Genomic DNA, 21,201 nt, shown 5'->3' with positions numbered 1-21,201 from the left:
ATCAATTGTCGTAACAACCCTTCTGGCTCACAAATGTCATCTTTATCCAGCTTGGCCTCCATGTGATTCCAGACCCAGAGCAGTGTGGATGACTCATAACTGCTGTCTGAAATGGATGAGAAACCCACCCTGGTGATTGGGGATTGACAACCATTGCAGGTCTTGACAGAAATACTCATATGCCATAAAAGAATAAAACTTAAGCTTAGCATGGGATTGACAGAAATATTTATGAGGGAGTGAATCTTCAGGGTTAAACTCTTTTATAAAATTTAATACTGCATGCTTTCAATTAACATTTCAACTTAAATTTATTGTTTAAGTTTTAACTTTCTGTCCTGCTTGGGTAGGGCTAAACAATCTTTAAGGAAAGGTAGAGCAATAATCATGGAACATTTTAATCTAAATCTTAATATCTGTAAAATCCGATGGATAAAGGGAGCTTAGATCTGGGCTTCATAAAATATTTTCAAGACAGTTTCTTAGAACAGAATGTTTTTGAGCTGACCAGAGTGCAGGCTATGTCACTCCTTCTAATGTGCAACAAAATAGCACAATTAATAATCTTGCAATGAAGAAACCCTTAGATAGCAACAATGATAATATTATTGAATTTTATATTCAATTTGGGGAGAGAGGAGTGTGGCTGAGACTGGTATTTTAAAGCTTTAATAAGGGCAATATGAGAGCATGACACAGAGCTAGCAAAAGTGGACTGACAAATCAGGTGAATGGATAGGTCAACGAAGATGAATTGGAAGACATTCAAGGGAATATTCCCAAATACACAGAATAGATACATTCAAATAGTAAAGAAAAATTCAGATGGAAACAACCATCATCACTGTTTAACTAAAGAAGCTAGAGGTTTAATAAATCTTAACAATAAACATATTATTGACCAAAGATCACAGGTAGGACAAAAGAGTGCGCAGAATATCAAAAGCAGAAAAGATTGTCTAAAAGATGAATAAAATAGGAAGATTTAGAGTACAAGAGAAAGCTAGCTAAAAATATGAAAACAGATCGTGAGAGCTTCTTTTGATATTTAAGAAGGAAAAGAGGAAACAAAGTGAACATTAGTCCAATAGAAAGTGAGGCTGGGCCATTAATAATGGAAAAGAAGAAAATGATAATTGAAAGGTAAATGTTTTCAGGGCAGGAAATTGAGAAATGTTATGATTGTGCAGGAAGGATTACACTGGTACTGGAATCAAAACACAAGACTCCACCAGTCACACCATTAGCAGAAATGTGTTGGTTCAATCACCAAATGACCAATCACTTCTCTTTTGGACTATCATTCAGAATAGAAGAAGTGTCCACCAGGCTTCTTTCATGAACTCAAAATAATCTGTCTATTATGAACAAGGCTTAATCTTGAAGAACATGGTTAAAGCCTAGTTAAGCTATGATCCAAAATTAGACTATTTCCCCTCTGTCTCATACAAAGAGACACCTAAACAGCATGAAAAGAAAGTCTCTGCAGAGGTTACGTTCTTTTAACTGAAAAGCAAGAGGGATAAAACAACTCCTGCAGGCCAAGGGTCTGGAATCAAAGGATAAAGTGTGATGACTTTGCATGTCCACTTTCTCCTGTCAACAAAGCTGAACTGCTGACAGCTGTAGATTGATAATGGATGTCCAATTCTGATTCCAACCAATTTGGATTTGAGTCTCTGAGAATCCTTCAGGTGTTACCAGGTACACAGAAATACTGGCTGATAGGAACTTCTGAGTAGAACAGGATTCAGGAGAGAGTCCTATTGCTGCCTTACACAGATTTCTAAGTCTGAAGAATAGAACTGTTCAGTCCAAAGAGGTTTGCTAGGCATTTAATAGTACAGGGGATCCTAATCCGATTTTTCAGAATTTAAAGCAATAAAGTCCATATTATATTAGTATAGGGGCCTGTAGTCCTCTTAAAGCTACCTTGCCTTCTTTTGTTTCAGGCAGTTAATCGCATATCTTATCTCTTTGAAAACTTTCCTAAGCAGTGACTCTAAATTCACTTGATTTCATGTAAAAAGCAGTTAGTCCATAGCATACATTTAACTGCTGACCTAATTTCAAAGAAACCATCCTGTTTCAATCATGAAAATGTCTAATAGTTCAAATATTCAAGAATTTTTCGAGAATACTCCTTAAATATAAACATGTATTTCCAATAGAAGGCATATCAACTGAGAGTCATGTTGAAATCAGTAATGTGTTGATAGCAAACCAGCTAAAGGGAAAGCAGCTAGTTAAGAAAATGAAGAAATATTCACATCAGTTCATGTCAACAGTGCTTCCTACCTTCGCCTGCAGCCATCCTGGTCCAAATGTTGGCACCGTCAGGGTTCCGTTGCTCAAAGCTGATCTCTTCCTTTGTCTCCTTGGCCCTCAGGTGGTGATGGCTGTGGCACAACTTTACTTCCACCTTGCTCCCAAAGCAGAGGTTGGTGTGATAGCCAAGGCTCTCGTTCGCCTGCTACGCAGTCACAGGTAAGCAGCACGTCTTCAGCAAATGCGTCTGATTTTCAATACCTGGAGATGTCCATGACATCTGAAGAAGAAAAGAACTTCCTGATTTCTATTGTTAAGTACTGGCTTCCTTTGAACCTGAGTGCTATTATCAATGACCAGCTCTGATCTTGCAGGGTTCCTGCTCAACTTGCAGGGGGTTTTGAAATACCTGCCATTGGTGTTCTGCTCGCCAGAAGCACTATCAATCACACACGCAAAACAGTATTCAGGGTTTCTTTTGCAATGGGGAGGTTACGAGGCATTTCAGTCAGAGTGAGAAGTCATTATTTCACCCACATTGGGACCATAAAGGATTTGTTTTTAGTTAAATACATAGTGCAGATTTGTGTTAAATCTGCACTATGTATTTCTGAATAGTCAAAATGGATAAAAAGAAAGCAAACAAAAGTCGAAGGGAAGTAACAGGCAGATTGCTATTTGGTAGCTCAGAATTTGAATATTGCTGAAAAAGGCGACATATTGCCAAATCTTTTCATTGTGCAGTCACTCAAGACAAATGCAAGAAAAGCAAATCTCAAGCAGTCACAAAATGGCACACTAGAGATTGCTGATTATTGGTAAGGTGAATCTGATTGGGGCTATGCAATATTTTTAGGTTCCCCAAGCTCCAAGGTAATTTTTAAAAAGTGCAAGAATTGCGCATATTCGTTTTGATCACAGAGTGTGGATTCCTGCATATATTCATCACTTTTAGCAAATGGAAATGAGCCATTTATAAGCTCATCTGCTTATGTTCCTAGAGTTGCTTGAAATAAGTCAAGTACAGACCATTCTCAACTGGCCCACACTTGCAAAATCTGAAATACAGTGACTACTGTTAGATGTAATTCTGTGATTGAGCAACACTTGCTGGACAATACTGTATTGCTAATAGCTACTGTAATGATGAATTTAAGATATGGAGGGATCCGTTTTCTGCAAACAAAATGAAAATATTCAAGACTTGCATTGCGTTTTGAAATATCCAAAAGCTTGAGAAGCAACATTGCTGAACCAATCAGAATCAATTTTGTCACCAGTCAGCACCATTTTCATCTGTAGTACAAATTCCTACAATTCTTTGAAATTTGACATTCTAGTGTCTGTCCTAATGACTGCAAGATGAAAAATTTCAGAAACCAGTCTCTTTGGAGCTAAATCTAACAGTCTGTTTCAAAGAGCCTTTGAGTGATCATTGGTCTGCATCCTTGTAGTCATGTCAACTTTATGTGCAGAAATAAGATGCTTATTCCCCTTCCATCCCTGCATTGTCCTGTCATACAATCACATATCTTCCTGACTCGGAACTATATTGCTGTTCCTTTACTGTCATTGAGTCAAAATCCTGCAACTTCCACCCTAAGAGTACTGTGCATGTATCTCCAATGTATTAGCTGTAGCATATCAAGAGGCCGCTCACCATTGTCTTCTCAAGGGTAATTGGGAATAAGTGGCCAGGCTAGCGATGCCCAAATCCTATAAAAGAATAAATTAAAAAGGAATTAGCATGGCAGCCAGCTATGTACATGTTCTAATTTCCTAATTTGCCAGCTAAGTTTTTGGGAACTGGACAATGAATTAATCTTTTCAGATGGCTTTGATTTTGGGTGAAGCACAACTTTGAAATTGCCCTATGACCAGACCAGTTAGTGATGGGGTCTCCTCGAGAGCTCAACAACATCCGTCACTAGAGCTCGGCATCAAGGAGTGTTCAGATGCATTGGTGTCTCCTCTGAGATGGTCTTGTCATGAGCTGATGTACTGATATTAATAAAAATGATCAGACTATATACTGATATTAATAAAAATGTCCAGACTTTGCTTTCTTCAGTTTAACTTCTCAAGACCTGTTTTCTAGTCACCTACTGTTGGTCTTTAGTCTTTTTCCTGAGATCCTGAGGCAGATTGTCAATGCAAATCATTTTTTGCTTATTCTTCACCAGAACCTTCCCATTAACTGAAACAGCTTGTTCAGCAATCATTCTTCCATTAAGCATAAAGAGACACTTGCATTTATACAGTAACTTTTACAACCTCAAGATGTCCTCAGGCCACCCACAGCCAATGAGACGCTTTTGAAATCTGAAAAATTCTGAAAATTAATAACCGTCTGATAAATGAAAATCCTCCGTCTCATTTTTGTCTTGAATGGGAAATCTTTATTTTGAAACTGTGCCCCCTTATTCTGGATTCCTCTTCTCAGCACCTATACTGTGAAGCCCCTCAGAATGCTACATGTTTTAATAAGATCACTTCTCATTCTAAAATCCAGTGATTGTTGAACATGGGATCTTTTATGTCCACCTGTGAGTACAAGTGGGGTATTGTTCTAGAATAGGACTCCAACCAGTAGAGATGCTACCTACTGTGCCATGAGATCTTCTGATTTTAACATCTCTGAAACTCTGGCCTGTGTCCTTTAAATTGTGGTGTCTTCCTTTACAGTCAGTTTTCATTACCATAATAATTGAGCGAAGCTTGGGTGTGGTAAATGGGCTAGTTTAGCTGATTTAAGTGCAATGAATTATAGCTCTCTTTCTCTCTCTCTCTCTCTCTTTCTCTCTCTCTATCTATCCCCCTCACTCTCTCCAAACAGTGAAGTGCAGTTTGTGGTGCTGCAGAATGTTGCCTCCATGTCAATCAAACGAAGGGTGAGTCATGATTATTTCAATTCCTTCAGGAACCTGAAGTTCCCCTGTGTTACAAATCCTGCATCACTTTGATGGACATTTCTGTTGTTACTGTTTCTATAAATGTGAAGCCCCTTTGCTCATGTCTAGTCTGGCTGACAACATCAAGAAATAAGCAAGACTTTGGCTAAGGTGCAATCTGGGCTATTTTGTTTGATCCTGTGACACTAATGTTGAGAACAGAGAATTGTTAGCACTGGGGATGGGTAATAAACACTATTTTGTAGTTCAAATGAACTGTCATGGGCAACAGAAATGAGAGGAACTGAAGTAGTTCACAGAAGTTAGGATTGTTTTCTTGAAAGGAGTGGAGTAATAGGTGTGCCATGTAGCAGTTCACTCAAGGATTCTGACTTGCTGGAGCAATAAAACTTGGACACGTTATCGTCTGGAGCAATGCGTAATGATAGTTGAGGCTCCAATTCCTCTCCATCACATGGCTGACCAGGAATCTTTACATATACCACTGGCAAGTGTTGGAAGCATTTACAAGTTGATACTCAATACTTTTAGCTGCGTTATGAATATATCTTCCTTTGTCCTCCTTGGATTCACCAAGTTCTAGAATAGGACTCCAACCTGGACCTTCTGGCCCAGAGCTAGGGATGCTACTTGCTGCACCACGTGACCGCCTGATTTTACAGAGAGATTCACTGTTGTGAAGGGATTTGAAAGGGTATGTGGGAGAAATAGTTTCCATTGCCAGAAGCATTGATAACCAGAGAAAACAGAGTTAAGAAAATTGGCCATAAGAACTGGAGGTGGAGATGACAAGAAATCTATGAACATACAAAGAAAATGTGCAAGGATGTAGAGCAGAAGGAGTGGGATGAACTGGATTGGTACAGATTTTCAAGGGTCAGGGCACAGATACAATGGTTCAGATGTGATGTTTCTCTGCTGTTTGTCTGATTGAATGAGGATGATGAATAAATAGCTCTCATAAATTAGCAGAAAACAGTGACAATGAAGTTATGAAAATTTGAGTGAGGGTGAGAATAATTGAAGAATATTGCAGATGTTTCATGTCTCACAAGGTTACCATAGATACAGATAAACAGTCAAATCTCTGATGTATTGAGCACATTATTGACCACCCCTTCTGATTTTTATTTTTAAGGGAATGTTTGAGCCCCACCTGAAGAGTTTCTACATCAGATCCACTGACCCAACGCAGATTAAAGTGCTGAAGGTGGGTGCGCACTCACAATTGCTATTGATTTGCATATATTAGTGCTACAGAGTAACAGATTGGTTACAGCTGCTCCACACAGAAAACCAAGATAATATTCATCTCTTTCTTGTCTTTTGCAGTTGGAAGTTCTGACCAATCTGGCCAGTGAGACCAATATATCAACCATTCTCCGTGAGTTCCAGGTAAGGATGGAACAGACATTCGCACTACTCAGTGCCTCCTGTGTAACACGCTGTGATTAATGCCAGCTACCTCTCAGTGCACCAGTGAAGTTTCTCCACCATACCTCATTCCAACTGGGACACTAATATCTTTCTGCCCCATTTTATTGTGACTTGAGCAGTGATAACCTTCTGCTTTATTCACTTTTCTTCGTTCTCTCATGGGATGAGAGTGTTGCTGGCAAGACCAGAATTTGTTGCCGACTTTTAATTGCTCTTGAGCTGAGTGGTTTCCTGGGCCATTTCAGAAGGCAGTCAAAAATCAGCAAAGTTACTATGAGTGAAGTTACATGTAGGCAAGACCAGATAAGGATGGCAGATTTCTTTATCTAAAGGACATTGTGAATCAGCTATCTTCTCACAAAAATCAAAAACATTTCCATGGTCATTGATTTCCAGAGTTAAACCCCTCGGGGGTTTTAAACCATGTCACCATAAACCATGTCCTGCAGCAGGCAATGAAGAAGGCAAATCGTACATTGGCCTTCATAGCAAGAGAATTGGAGTACAACAACAGGAATGTCTTACTGCAATTGTAAAGGGCCTTGGTGAGACCACACCTGAAGCACTGTGTGCAATTTTCTCCTCTTTATTTGAGGAAGGATATTTTGGCTGCGGAAGGCGTGCTACAAATGTTTATCAGACTGATTCCTGGTATGGCAGGACTGATGTACAAAGAAAGACAGAATCAATTAGGACTGTACTCACTGGAATTTAGGAGTTTGAGGGGATTCTCATAGAAACATGTAAAATTTCAACTGGACTAGACAGGTTAAATGCAGGAAGGATGTACCCGAGAGAGTCCAGAGAGTCTAGAACTGGGTCGCTGTCTAAGGATACTGGGTAGGCCACTTAGGACTGAGTTGAAGAAAAATTTCTTCGTCTAGAAAGTGGTGAGCCTGTGGATTCCTCTGCCACAGAAAGCAGTGGATGCCAAAACATTTAATTTTTTCAAAAATTAGATGCAGTTCTTAGAGCTAGAGGGATCAAAGGGTGTGGGGACAAAGAGGGAACAAGATACTGAGGAGGATAATCAGCCATGATCGTATTGAATGGTGGTGCAGGCTCAAAGGACTGAATGGCCTACTCCTTCTCCTATTTTCTATTCTTCCATGATGTTTGTTACACATCAACTTTAGTGATTGGGAAGTAGTAATCAGAAAGATTGTGGGTGGCACGGTGGCACAGTGGTTAGCGCTGCTGCCTCACAGCACCAGAGACCCGGGTTCAGTAACCGCCTCAGGCAATTGTCTGTGTGGAGTTCGCACATTCTCCCGTGTCTGCGTGGGTTTCCTCCAGGTACTCCGGTTTCCTCCCATAGTACAAAGAAAATGTGCAGGTTAGGTGAATTGGCCATGCTAAATTGCCCGTAGTGTTAGGTGAAGGGGTAAATGTAGGGGAATGGTTCTGGGTGGGTTGCTCTTCAGAGGGTCAGTGTGGACATTTGGGCCGAAGGGCCTATTTCCACACTGCAAGTAATCTAAATATATTTTCCAACATGGAGGCTGGATTGCGAGATTTGCTCCTACAAACTGTTGTAGAAAGAGCCCATGAATTCTACTGAAAGTGAATTTGACAGTTGTACTGTTTTGAGCATGTCGAGCAGCTAGAAGAGTAAGAATGGATGAGATGGGATGTTAAGGGAATGGGTACTGAATGAGAGAGAGTGGGTTTGAACTGCGTGGTTCATGTGGGAACAGTAGAACAACATTGATGAGCTGACACCCTTTGTAAGTTATAATGGTTACCACCTTAAAGCTAGAAAGTTACTATAAGTGAACCATTCCTATATGATCCTTTGTGTTAGCTGTATAAGTGTGTGTATGTGAGTGTATGCTTGAGTAGGTGCATGCACATACACAGATATGTAGCTGCATATACATTTGTGGGTGTGTGTGTGTGTGTAGGATGTGTATGAATGTACACAATTTTGAGTGTGTATAGGTACCTGTGTTTGAGTAATCATGTATGTATATATTAAGGGGAGAACTTTGCATTCCTATGCAGAAGGTTCTGATGTTTAAACATTCTTTTGGGTCATTGAATTACATTACAAATCTCAGGATGCTCCAAAGTATTTTTCAACCAATGAAGAACTGATGAATGTAGCAATTGTTATAATGTAAGAAACTAAGTGAACACTACATCTACCCAGTATTCAACCATCTCTGATTGGAAGAACTAAATACTTCTGCAAAAACATCTGACCTATTGAGTTCAGCGGAGGAGACAGTTTGGACCAAACTGTACAAGAATTAGGTATTAACACAGTTTAACAGAGAGAAAAAATGTTTCTGTATATAGTGCAGGTTAAAACTAACCTGTTTTAGGACATAAATATAAGACGGTCACTAATAAACCCAAAAGGATTTTAAGAAAAACGTTTTTACCCAGTCAGTGGTGAAATTGTGGAATTTGCTGCCTCGATGAATTAGAGTCCTCATGCTTCCTGGTTTTGGAACTGTGCAATTAGTTTTCTTGAGCTATTGTCAGCAAATGAGAGGAAGTGTTACTGTATATATTGTTCATAAAATCAACAGCATTCCAGAGGTATGGCTTAGAACCAGATCATGTTGTCTGAGCCTTGTTGGTCGATCCAACACTCAATCTCCAACCTTGGATTTGTTCCAAATGTACCACTTTGCTGATAATTGTGAAGCAAATAACATTTGGGGCCAATGAATATTATTTGGAAGTTCTGAGTCCTGAGAGGGCAACTGAATGGGAAAGAGAGAAAAACAGAAGTCAGATGAGAAACAGAAAGAAAGATAAACCATCAATTGGGAAGAAAGAGAGAAACTGAAACTTGGGGTGGGGGATGAAAGAGCTAGAAATTGTGGGAGGCAAGAGAGAGGTAATAAAACACACGCTATCGAGGGGAAGAAGGTGAGAAACAGAAACTGGGAGAATGAAAGAGAAAGAGCGAAACAAGCTAGAGAGAGAGTAAACAAGAAGCTGCAACAGACATGGAGAAGAGAAAATGAGACAGAAACTTATGGTTAGAATGGTGAAAGAGAAATAGAAATGGAAAAGGATGGTGAGAGAAAAAGCAAGAGGGGAGGTAGGGAGAGAGGGAAAAAAAGACAAACTTGGACACACAGAAAAGAGAAAGGTTAAAAACCGTGTGAGAGAGGGAAAATGGAATAGAAACACTGGGTGTGGAGGATTGGGTGGAGAGGAAGCAACCTGGTGAGAGTAAACAGAGTGGGGAGCAATGCAGCGTACTTTGATTAAATGGCTGCTTCTATTTGAAGAACCCTTATTCTTTTATTGCTGCATAAAGAGGAAAGAGGCTCCTTGAAAATCTTGATAAATGTCAGAAATGTAGTTCTGGGAAGATTATCCTCTATTTAGCTTCACACCCCAGCCATCCCATAGTAACCCTGACACAAAGTTGCAGGTTTGAATGCCTGTTCTCAAAATTACAACCAACACAAAGGTTTCTGATGGTAAAGATATTAGTAAATCACTTGTTTGATCAGATGGCCCTGAAGGACTTCAGGTATAATCATCCTGTTTTCGCCAAGTGGTTTTTAGAAAACAAGGGGTCAAGCTGAGGTCAGGTGGATTCAACGGAAATGTGACTGAATTAAATAAGTGGGCTACACAAAGAACAATGTGATGACTCAAGGAGTTAGTTACTGCAGCTTTAACTTTGTTAATTTGTGCTAAATCATAGAATGGTTACAGCTTGGGAGGAGACCATTTAATCTTGTGTCTGTGTCAGCTCTCCAAATAAGCTCAGTGTCATTTAGCAGCCTTCTCTCCATAACCCTGCATTTACTCTCTTCCAGATAATAATCCAGTTTTCTCTTAAAGGCCTTGCTTGAACTGCCCCCCCCCATACTCTCAAACTGAGCAAATGTTAACCAGTCTCTTGTGTGAAAACGTTTTCCTCATGTTGTCATTATTTCTTTTGCCAGTTATCTTAAATCTGTGCCCTCTTACTATTGATACTTACACCAGTAGGCATAGTTTCTCTACATTTACACGGTCCAGATTGACTACAGCTCTGTTGTGAACACCATTATCCCCTGATCTCCAGACTGATCTCAGAATTCTGTGATCTTGGTCTTGGCTCCGCCCTCTGGAACTGGATCCTCAGCTTTCTGACCCACACACCGCAATCAGTGAAGATAGGTAACTACACCTCCTCCACAAAAACGGTCATCACTGGAGCCCCCCAAGAATGTGTCCTCAGCCCCCTATACCCTGTACACCCACAACTGCGTTGTCAAATTCCAAATGAACGCCATCTATAAATTGGCTGAAGACACCATTGTAGTGGGATGGATATCTAACAATGATGTACGTCTGGTGACATGGTGTAATGAGAATAACTTCTCTCTCAAAGTTGACATAACTAAAGACTTCAGAAAGAAAGGAGGAGAGCACACCCCCATCTACATCAATGGAACTGTGGTTGAGAGGGTAGAGAGCGTCAAGTTCCTCAGATAAGCAATAACATGTCCTGGACTTCCCATGTAGGTGTGACGGTCAAGAAGGCACAACAATGCCTCGCCTTCCTCAGTTGGCTCAGGAAATTTGGCATATCTGTAAGGACCCTCACCAACTTCTACAGTTGCACCATTGAGAGCATACTGTCTGGGTACAAAAGAGCCTGGTATGGCAACTGCTCTGCCCAGCACTGTAAGAAACTACAGAAGGTAGTGTGCACAGCCCAGACCATTATGGAAGCCAACGTTCCATCCATGGACTCCATTTACATGGCTTGCTGCAAGGACATGCTGTCATCATCAAAGACCCATTGGACCCTGCAATGATCTCCTGCAACCTCTTCCATCAGGCAAACGATACAGAAGCCTGAACACACGCAACAACAGGTTTAGGAGCAGCTTCTTCCCAGCTGTTATTAGGTGGATGAATGGACTCCCTCGCCTCAAATAATGCTGATCTTGCTAATACTGATCTCGCCTCGCACATGCTCTCTGCATTGTAACCTGTGTGCCTCTGTCTAAGTCTTTTGATCTGTACATCTTCGCTTACTATGATCTGCTTGATACTGCTCATAAACAAAGCTTTTCACTTACCTCAGTGTACATGACAATAAAACAATTAATCAGACCCATCATGATTTAGAATACTTCTATCAAATCTCTTCACCTTTTGTGCTCCTAGGAAAACAACCTCTTTTCTTGCTAAATTATTCACAGAACAGAAACTTAGGGGAAATGGTGGAAAATTGGTCATGTCACTGGACTAGTAATCCAGAACCCCAGGTCAATGTTTCTGAGGACATGTCTTCAAATACCCCAGCAGCAGGTGGTGACATTTGAACTCAGTAAAGGATGTCTGGAATAAAAAAATAGTTTATTGATGACAAAACACAACTGATTTACTAATGTTCTTTAGGGAATGAAATCTACCATTCTCACCTGGTCTGGCTGACATGTGACTCTATATCCAGAGTAATGTGTTTGACTCTTAACTGCCCTTTGGGCAATTAGGGAAGGGCAATATGGCTGGCCAGGGATGTGCCCACATCCCATGAAGGAATTTTTAAAAAGCTCCAAACCTTGGAACTATTCTTATAAATTTTTTCTGCAAAAACTCTAATGCCTTCACATCCCTCTTAAAGTGTGGTATCCAGAACTGAACATACTTCTCAATCTCAACTGGATTATTATTTTACACATGTTCAACATAACATCCTTGCACTTGTACATTGTAGCTCTCTTCAGAAAGCTGTGATATTACACATTTTATTAATGCCTCTCAATCAGTTCTGCCCCTTTCAATGACCAAATATGCATGTTCACCCATGTCCCTAGCTTCTGCAAACCATTTGGAGTTGTGTCCTTAATTTTATATTTTCTCTGTGGTCAGAATCTTATTTGTACTAATTCAGGACTAAGCACTGAGCAAGAGTGTTCCCAAAGAGAGTAACCTGTGACCTGTTAATTTGAGAAAACCCTCTGGGTCTTCTGGTAATCAGATAGCTGATATAATCATAGAATCCCTTAAGTGTGGAAGCAGTCTATTCAGCCCATCAAGTCCACACTGACTCTCCAAAGAGCATTCCACCCAGACACATTCCTATACCCTATCCCTGTAACACAGAATTTCCCAATGCTAATCCACCTAGCCAACACATCCCTGGACTCTGTGGGTAATTTAGCATCGCCAAACCGCCTAACCTGCACATGTTTGGACTGTGGGGGGAAACTGGAGCACCTGGAGGAAGCCCAGCTGACACAGGGAGAATCTTCAAATTCCACACAGTTGTCAGTGGCTGGAATCAAACCCAGGTCCTTGGCACTGTGATGCAGCATTGCTGACCATTGAGTCACTATGTGGCCTCCAGTTTACCTGCTGGAATCGGGACTGGGGGATATGGGCCGGGTGCTGGCAGGTGGGACTAGATTGGGTTGGGATATCTGGTCGGCATGGACGAGTTGGACCAAAAGGTCTGTTTCCATGCTGTACATGGTATTACACCCCTTCTCTGGGAAAATTAGAATAGGGGAAAGGTCAGTGTTGTGTCGTGGAGGGTGATGATATTTGGGGCTGGGACACAGGAATGGATGGGAGAGTTTTGAAAGGAAAGAGTGGTCAGTCTCTAAGGTGCCACTCCTTTTTCATACAACCTGCTCATGGGTCTATGCCAATTTATAGCAGATCAAGCTGCACCTCCCCACAAGCTGACAGTCTGCCAGCATTGAATTACCATTTGGAAAAGATTAGAGTGGCGCTGGAAAAGCACAGCATATCAGGCAGCATCCGAGAAGCAGGAAAATTGACATTTCGGGCAAAAGCCCTTAAGCAGGAATGGTGTATCGTGTTGGTCGGAGGCCCTGTGCAGCAAAGAATTCTTGTTTGAACTTGTGAATGAAAATGTTGGCAAATTGGGGTCCAAGTTTGGTCACTATGGCTGTTCTGTGTGTCTGGATAATGAAGTGATTGTCAAAAGTGAAGACGTTGTGGTCGAGGATGAAGCAGATGAGTTGTTGGATGATGTCTGGACATTGGCAGTTGTTGGTATTGAGTACTGAGGTTGTTGCAGTGATGGCATCGTTGTGGGGATGCTGATGTATAGTGCCATTGTAATGAGAAATGTTCCTGGTTCGACCGGTCCACGGGTGCTGAGATTCTGGAAGAAATCTGTAGTGTTGTGACAGAAGCTGGAAGTCCTCTGTACAATGAGTTTCAAGATGCCCTTGACATCAAACCAAAGAGGTTCTCACACAGGGTCACATTGCTTGACACAATAGGATGCCCAGGTGTGTTGGCTTTGTATATATTTGGAAGGCAGTAGAAGTCCCCTATGTGAGAAGTGTGCAGGATGAAAATGTGTAGGGTACTCTGAAGGTCTGGATCAAAAGTGTTGCTTGATCTGTTTAGGTCACAGGTATATTCTTTGGTCAGATCGGCAAGTATTGCCTGTTCCAGGTTGTTCAGTTGTCGGTACACTTCTTTGCAGGCGTTTGTTCTATTCTGTATGGCTCCTCCTTTGTCTGCTGGTTTGTTGACAGTGTTGTGATTGGTCTTGAGAACTTGGATGGCGTTGCGTTGTGCTCCACCTTGTGAGTGTGGCTGATAAATTTGGCTTTCACATATTTCCTGACAGTTTGAGCATCTATATAAGCCCAGGACAACGGCCCTCTGGAGGGTTTCCTTTGGTTGCTCCATTGCAGATCTCTCTGTCAATTGTTCAGTTTTGTCGGTTGTCTAATTGGACTCGCTGCTGACATCTTGGGAGAATTTCCAGAGTCTCATTCGCATGATGAATTCCTCTGTGCCTGCCGCAAGACCAGTGGAGTCCATTTTGGTGGTGAGGCAGAAGTTGAGCCATTGGCTGAGAACTTTGATCTCATCCAGTTGAAGGATATGGTCCAATAAGTTGACAATCGATTTCCCTGTGGTGGTGCCATTTTCAACTGTGGTGCCAGGGGAGGCTTCGCTACTGCTGGTAGTTATGCCAAGTTTCTTTAGCTTCTTGTTCTTGATGTGCAAAGGACACACCCGTGAACTAAACAGATTGATCAAGACTTTTGATTCAGTCTTTCAGAGTACCCTGCGTATTCTCATCTCGCGTAATTCTCACGTAGGGGACGTCTCCTGCCTTCTGAAGGTACACAAAGCCACACATCTGGACATCCCATCATCTCGGGCAGTGGGACCCTGTGTGAGAACCTTTCTGGCTATGCCAGGGTGTGGCAATGCTGCTCCTTTAACAAAGTTGTTCTGTTCTTATTTTTTTTTCAGAGGGATCGTAATGGCAGAGGTTCTGAAAAGCCTAGAAATATCTACTTGAAAAAGCACTTAATTGCTTTTATTTAAAATACTTGTACAATGAAAGGGGAGTGGCCATTTTTCCCAGATCAGGGTTTGGTTTGGTTTTAGCAGTCTGGTGGGGTTTTTTTTGCAGCTTCTGGTCAAGTTTAGCTGTGAATCCAGAGAAGCTGCTGGACCCAAAGAAGTGGTTCCATGCTGATCCTCTCCCTCTCTGACATCTCTCCTGTATGAATCTGTGTTTGGTTTTACCTTTTTTTGCCAAGGGAATGTTTATGGGGATATCGCAAGTATTTGGAACAGCATTACTAAGTTGCAATAGAGTCGATTGGGTTTTCAGTGAGGTTGTTATTCTAAATTCAGTTCTCCTTTGTATGTGTTTCATTCAGTGGTCTGTAAATAAATTCAGTTTTGTTTAAAACTGTATGGTTGGGCCAGCTGTATTACTCCTGGAATATTCACTTTACACCTGATTAAAACAACCAGAAAAGTTAGGGTCCGGGCTATCTTCTTGAAATATTTTGACGTATCTGGTCTGGTCCATAACAGAGGGCATATTGAAGCTCATTCTTCAGGGATCCCTCAGCTTCTGTCGCGACTCCACAGATTTCTTCCAGAAACTCAGCACCCATGGACCAGTTGAACCAATGAACATTTCGGCACTTTACAACAGCATCCCCCACGAAGACAGCATCGCGGCAACAGCCTCTGCACTCAATATCAACAACTGCCAATCTCTAGACACCATCCAACAACTCATTTGCTTCATCCTCGACCACCATGTCTTCACCTTCTACAACCAGTTCATTATCCAGACACCCGGAACAGCCATGGAAACCAAATTTGCACCTCAGTAGGCCAACATTTTCATGCACAAGTTCAAACAAGACTTGTTTGCTGCACCAGGCCTCCGACTAACACAATACTCCAGATATATTGGCAACATTTTCTTCCTTTGGAACCATCACTGCAACAACCTCAGTACTCAATACCAACAACTGCCAATGTCCAGACATCATCCAATAACTCAAATTCATAGTGATATCAACAAGTTCATCCCACCATCAGACTTACCATGGCATACTATTTAGAATCAGTCTCATTCTTGGACACATACATCTCCATCAAGGATGGGCACCTCAATACCTCACTCTACAGCAAGCCAATGGATAACCTCACAAGTTTGCACTTCTCTATCTTCCACCCTAAACATATTGAAACAGCCATTCCCAATGGAGAAGGCCTACACATACACAGGATCTGTTCAGATGAGGAGGAACGCAACAAAAACCTGAAGGTGCTGAAGGACACCCTCATAAGAATGAGCTACAATGCCCAATTCATTGATCGCCAGTTCCAACATGCCACAGTGAAAAATCGTAATGACCTCCACAGGAGATGGACAGAGGATATACCCTCTTTGCCCAGTACTTTCCAGGCGTGGAGAAACTACACTTCATTCTTCACAGCCTACATCCACATTATTGATGAGAATGAGCACCTTACCAAGATCTTCCCTATGCCTCCATGTCACGCCTTTAAACAACCGCCAAATCTTAAACAGACCATTGTTCGCAGCAAACTACTCAGTTTTCAGGACAAAATTGGCCACAACACCACACAACCTTGTCATGGCAAACACTGCAAGACATATCAGAGTGTCAGCATGGATACTACCATTACATGCGGGGACACCACCCACCACGTGCGCGGTAGGTAATCATGTAACTCGGCCAACATTGTCTATCTCAAATGCTACAGGCAAGGATGCCCCAAGGCATGGTATATGACAATGGATGAATGGACACCACGCAACAATCGCCAACAGGGATATTCCCTCCTAGTGAGGGAACACTTCAGCAGTCAAGGACATTCAGCATCGGACCTTCAGGTGAATGTCCTCCAAAGCAGACTTGGGGACACACTGAACAGATGCTGATAGCCATGTTCGGTACCAAGTACAGCCTCAACTGGGATCTTGGGTTCATGTTATATTTCAGGTATACACTCTCACACCTATACTTGCACACATTCACAAACACACTCACACAGACATATACTGTCTAACACTTGTGCACACACTCTATTAAGCGCGCACACGCGCACACACACTCTTGCACTCTTTCACACGCACATATCTCTAGCGCACACACATTCACAGACTCTCTCCCACACATGCACTCTCTCTCTCTCTCTCTCTCTCTCTGACACACACACACACAAACAAAAGCTCTTTAAGTAATATAGATCTTAAAGGTGTTTTAAAGGCTGAGAAAGAAGTGTAGAAGTTCAGGGAAAGAATTTTAGAACATAATGTCCAGACAGCTGAAGGTGTATCCAACACCTGTGCAGATTGAGAAATCTTGTAGCATCACCATAACCCACCTCCTCCTTCTGCAGGTGCAATTCCCCTAGAGGTCATTGTTGATTATTGTGTTAGCTTTTAGTTATGCTTGCAAAGATACTGCAGTGATTTGCTGTTACCTTCTGCAGGTTGCTCACATGGCTGACCAGGAATTTCTCCTATTCTTACTGCTTGCCGTCAGAATGTTAGAAGGATATACAAGTTGAGGCTCAACCTGTTTGGCTGTGTTCTGAATGTACCTTCTTTGTGCATCAAGTCCTGGATTGGGATTTGAATTCAGAGATTTTGGTTCAGAGGCAGGGGTCCTACCCATTGTACCACACAATGTCCTCTCATTATTATTATGTAACTATTATTACTGTACAGCCATCCATCACTTTCTCTTTTCCTTTAGACATATATCAAGAGTCAAGACAAGGATTTTGTAGCTGCTACTATACAGGCTATTGGCCGATGTGCTACCAACATTGATGAGGTCCGTGACACTTGCCTGAATGGATTGGTTCAATTGCTGTCCAATAGAGATGGTGAGGCCCAAGCAACAAACAGCCAACAGCAAGTACTGAAAGCTGATAGAAAAATATTTAGTGTGCGACACTTGGTTTGAAATGCATGCCTTGTGCATCAATGACAAAACACAAGAGTAGAATATAGTAGCAATCACGATACAGATCCTGTGACAGATTTATTCTCCTTGCAATCCCATTTCAGTCTGTATTTCTCTACCCATTATGTCCCAATGCCATCCCAATGATTCACTGATCAAATCAAGCATCATGTTGTTTGCAATGTCACTGATGCTACTCAACTAGCCTGCACTTGCAAAACCTAACACCAATTATTTGTAATTGGACAGCATTAATTCAACAATCCTGATATGCTAATAGTTGCATGAATAACTATGTTAAGATTATTAGAGGAGCTTGTAATACGATATACTCTCATAAGCAGGGGTGTGTTCCCTGAAAACAAAAGGAATATGTTCAAGCCTCGTTCCTTGTTTGAATTACAGGGGAGCTTGGGAAACCTGTAGTTCTTGGTTGCTTTCTCCATGGCAATGCCAGAGTCTAATCAAATTCAAATTGCCAACCAATTAGCATCTTTTCTTTTCCTGTAGCATAGATTATGATCATTTAGAATTTGGCATACTTGCATATGGCTTGATAAGTGCAAGACAGAAAACTTCAACAACATGTCTGTTATTTCAGTATTATTCATTAACACATATTCCGCCGTCCTGCAATGTCATCACATGTTTCCTAAGTGTGCAATCTCTCAGTCCTGTCATCCCAATTTGCAGTCCCTCTATTTTCTGTTGCTCAGGACATATCTGTTCAATGAAGGGCTGTATCATCCTGTTCTGTCCTCACGACCACCATCTCCTCTCCCACTCACTCACATGCTTACATTATTTGTCCTATGGTACTGAAGGAAGATGGGGCTATTGACTAGAGTTGTGCTGTTTTAATCACAACTTCCATTGTATTGCAGAGTTGGTGGTTGCTGAATCTGTGGTCGTCATTAAGAAGCTGTTGCAGATGCAGCCATCGCAACATAGTGACATCATCCGACATATGGCAAAACTCATTGACAACATCATGGTGAGTGTCAGGGTAGGGTACGAGGATGCTGACCCTTTTACTTTTTAAAAAATTATTCATTTAAGAATATAGATCTTCGTTGGTTAGGACAGCATTTACTACAATTCCTAATTGCCCTTGAGATGATGGCAGTGCTCCAGGAATCTATTTGATGCGGGAACATTCACCCGGCTGTTAGGGAGGGGTTCCAGACCTTTGGCCAAGAAACACTGAAAGAAAGGTGATATATTTCTAAGTCAGTATTGTGAGTGGCTTAGAGGATAATTTTCAGGTAGTGGTTTTTCTATATATCTGCTGCCCTTGTCCTTCTAGATCATAGTGATTTTGTGTTTGGAATGCCTAAGTGAATCTCTTAGACTACTTCCCCTGAAATAATCCCCAGAACCTTACATTTATGACCATGTCGACCTTTCATTGCTCCATGTACAAATGCTGAAAATGTGTTGCTGGAAAAGCGCAGCAGGTCAGGCAGCATCCAAGGAGCAGAAGAATCGACATTTCGGGCATGAGCCCTTCTTCAGGAAGGCTCATGCCCTAAACATCAATTCCTCTGCTCCTTGGATGCTGCCTGACCTGCTGCGCTTTTCCAGCAACACATTTTCAGCTCTGATTTCCAGCATCTGCAGTCCTCACTTTCCCCTCCATGTACAAATGCTAAATCTCTTATTGCTTGTTTGTGTGAGAGACCTGCATGCTCTTTCCCAATACTTAACCTGATTGACTCACAGTTGAATCCAGATTCCTGGCCACATTTGCGCCCAAAAAGATCATCCAGAGAATCTCAGAACTTCTATTCAGTAACCCTTGAATGTTTCTTGTCGATGTGCCTGAAATATTACATTTTCCCTAAGTCTTTAGTGGATGGATGCAGTGTAATATATTACCATGATCGTTACACCATGTCGATAACTACTCTGCTGTCACAAGGGCATATGTAAGGCAGCCTGCTCATGCAAGCATTGATTGGGACCCATCGACATCTAAGCCATTCATCCCACTGTAATGCTCTAAAATATAATTGTGTTTACAGAGGAACCTTGATTATCTGAACAAGATGGGCGGGCACTGTTTCATTTGGATGACTGATTATTTGGTTAATTGATTCAATGCCTTTCCTCTGGGGCTTGGAGTTTTCTGTTAGGTTAGCTCCCCATTCAGGAGACTAGGCAGCAACACACCGCGTATGAGCCCCTGACCCCCCCCCCACCATCATCTGCCATCCAACCCCTGGCCACCCCACGCCCCCGTCAGCTCCCACCCTGCAACCCAGTCTGCCCCCCAATCCTGTCCATCCCCCCCCACCCAACCCAACCCCATCCGAAACCGGACCCCCATCTGCCGTCATCCCAACCCCCTCCCGCCCACCCACCAAACCTGTCCAACCCCGGCTGCCCCACAACCCTGTCCAACACCACTCCCCCCCCCGTCTGCCTCCACTCCTGCACTCCCATCCACCCCCGCCCCCTCTCTGGGGCAGCCGGACTGGACACCAGCTAAAAGACTGCTGCTGCCTTTTGAGGGGGGGGTGAGTCTCCAAATAGAGCACACACACACACACACATACACACCTTTTTACTGCAACATTTTGATAGTTTCCACCTTTGCCCTGTACAGGACAATGTTAGAGAGATTATCTGGGGAAGGGGGGGTTTAGGGTACACCCCTGTGTAGAACTCTAGGGAAAGTGTTGGGGGAGAGAGAGAGGGCTGGAGGTCAGTCATTTGGAGACGGTGCCTGGGGTCCCATCGAGGTCCAGGACTGTTCTCGGCAGCATTTCGGTAAGCCGAGTTAACTTTTACTCACTGTAAAAAAGAGACGTGATCAGTGTTGGAAACACATCTTTGATGTAAAATTTCCATCGGACCTTGAGATCTTCTTCGGATAATCCGATATTCGGATAATTGATATTCGGATAATCGAGGTTCCTCTGTAAACAGAATTCAAATCCACACTTTTATGTGATAGCTTTATCTAAGTTAACTAAACTCCCTTAAAATCATCTCCATTGATTATTATCTCTCTACATTTATCCAACCATTTCAAACCAATTAACTCTTAAGTAATGTATCCACCACCTATTCACTCATTCCACTAGGTCTGAGGCATTCATAGAACATAGAACATTAAACAATACAGCGCAGAACAGACCCTTCAGCCCTCGATGTTGCGCCGACCTGTGAACTATTCTAAGCTCATCACCCTACACTATCCCATCATCATCCAAGTACTTATCCAAGGATCGTTTAAATCTCCCTAATGTGGCTGAGTTAGCTACATTGGCAGGTAGGGTATTCCACACCCTTACCACTCTCTGAGTAAAGAAACTGCCTCTGACATCTGTCTTAAATCTATCACCCCTCAATTTGTA

General features: G+C 42.1%; 1 protein-coding gene across 7 annotated transcripts in view; it reads left to right on the top strand.

The window, feature by feature from the left end:
• The window catches only part of ap3b2 (adaptor related protein complex 3 subunit beta 2), a 232,821-nt gene that overhangs the window by 132,656 nt on the left and 78,964 nt on the right, over positions 1 to 21,201 (top strand). For all 7 annotated transcript variants that reach the window (XM_072553206.1, XM_072553202.1, XM_072553204.1 and 4 more), the window contains 6 exons: positions 2,390 to 2,487; positions 5,105 to 5,159; positions 6,319 to 6,390; positions 6,513 to 6,575; positions 17,627 to 17,759; positions 18,724 to 18,833. In XM_072553206.1, coding sequence (XP_072409307.1) covers positions 2,390 to 2,487; positions 5,105 to 5,159; positions 6,319 to 6,390; positions 6,513 to 6,575; positions 17,627 to 17,759; positions 18,724 to 18,833 — 531 coding nt within the window. The remainder of the gene's footprint in view (positions 1 to 2,389; positions 2,488 to 5,104; positions 5,160 to 6,318; positions 6,391 to 6,512; positions 6,576 to 17,626; positions 17,760 to 18,723; positions 18,834 to 21,201) is intronic.

This window comes from Chiloscyllium punctatum, chromosome 33 (genome assembly GCF_047496795.1).
Source record: "Chiloscyllium punctatum isolate Juve2018m chromosome 33, sChiPun1.3, whole genome shotgun sequence".
NCBI lineage: Eukaryota > Metazoa > Chordata > Chondrichthyes > Orectolobiformes > Hemiscylliidae > Chiloscyllium > Chiloscyllium punctatum.
Note: the sequence above shows the minus strand (reverse complement) of the source record. Positions and strands in the feature narration are given on the sequence as shown.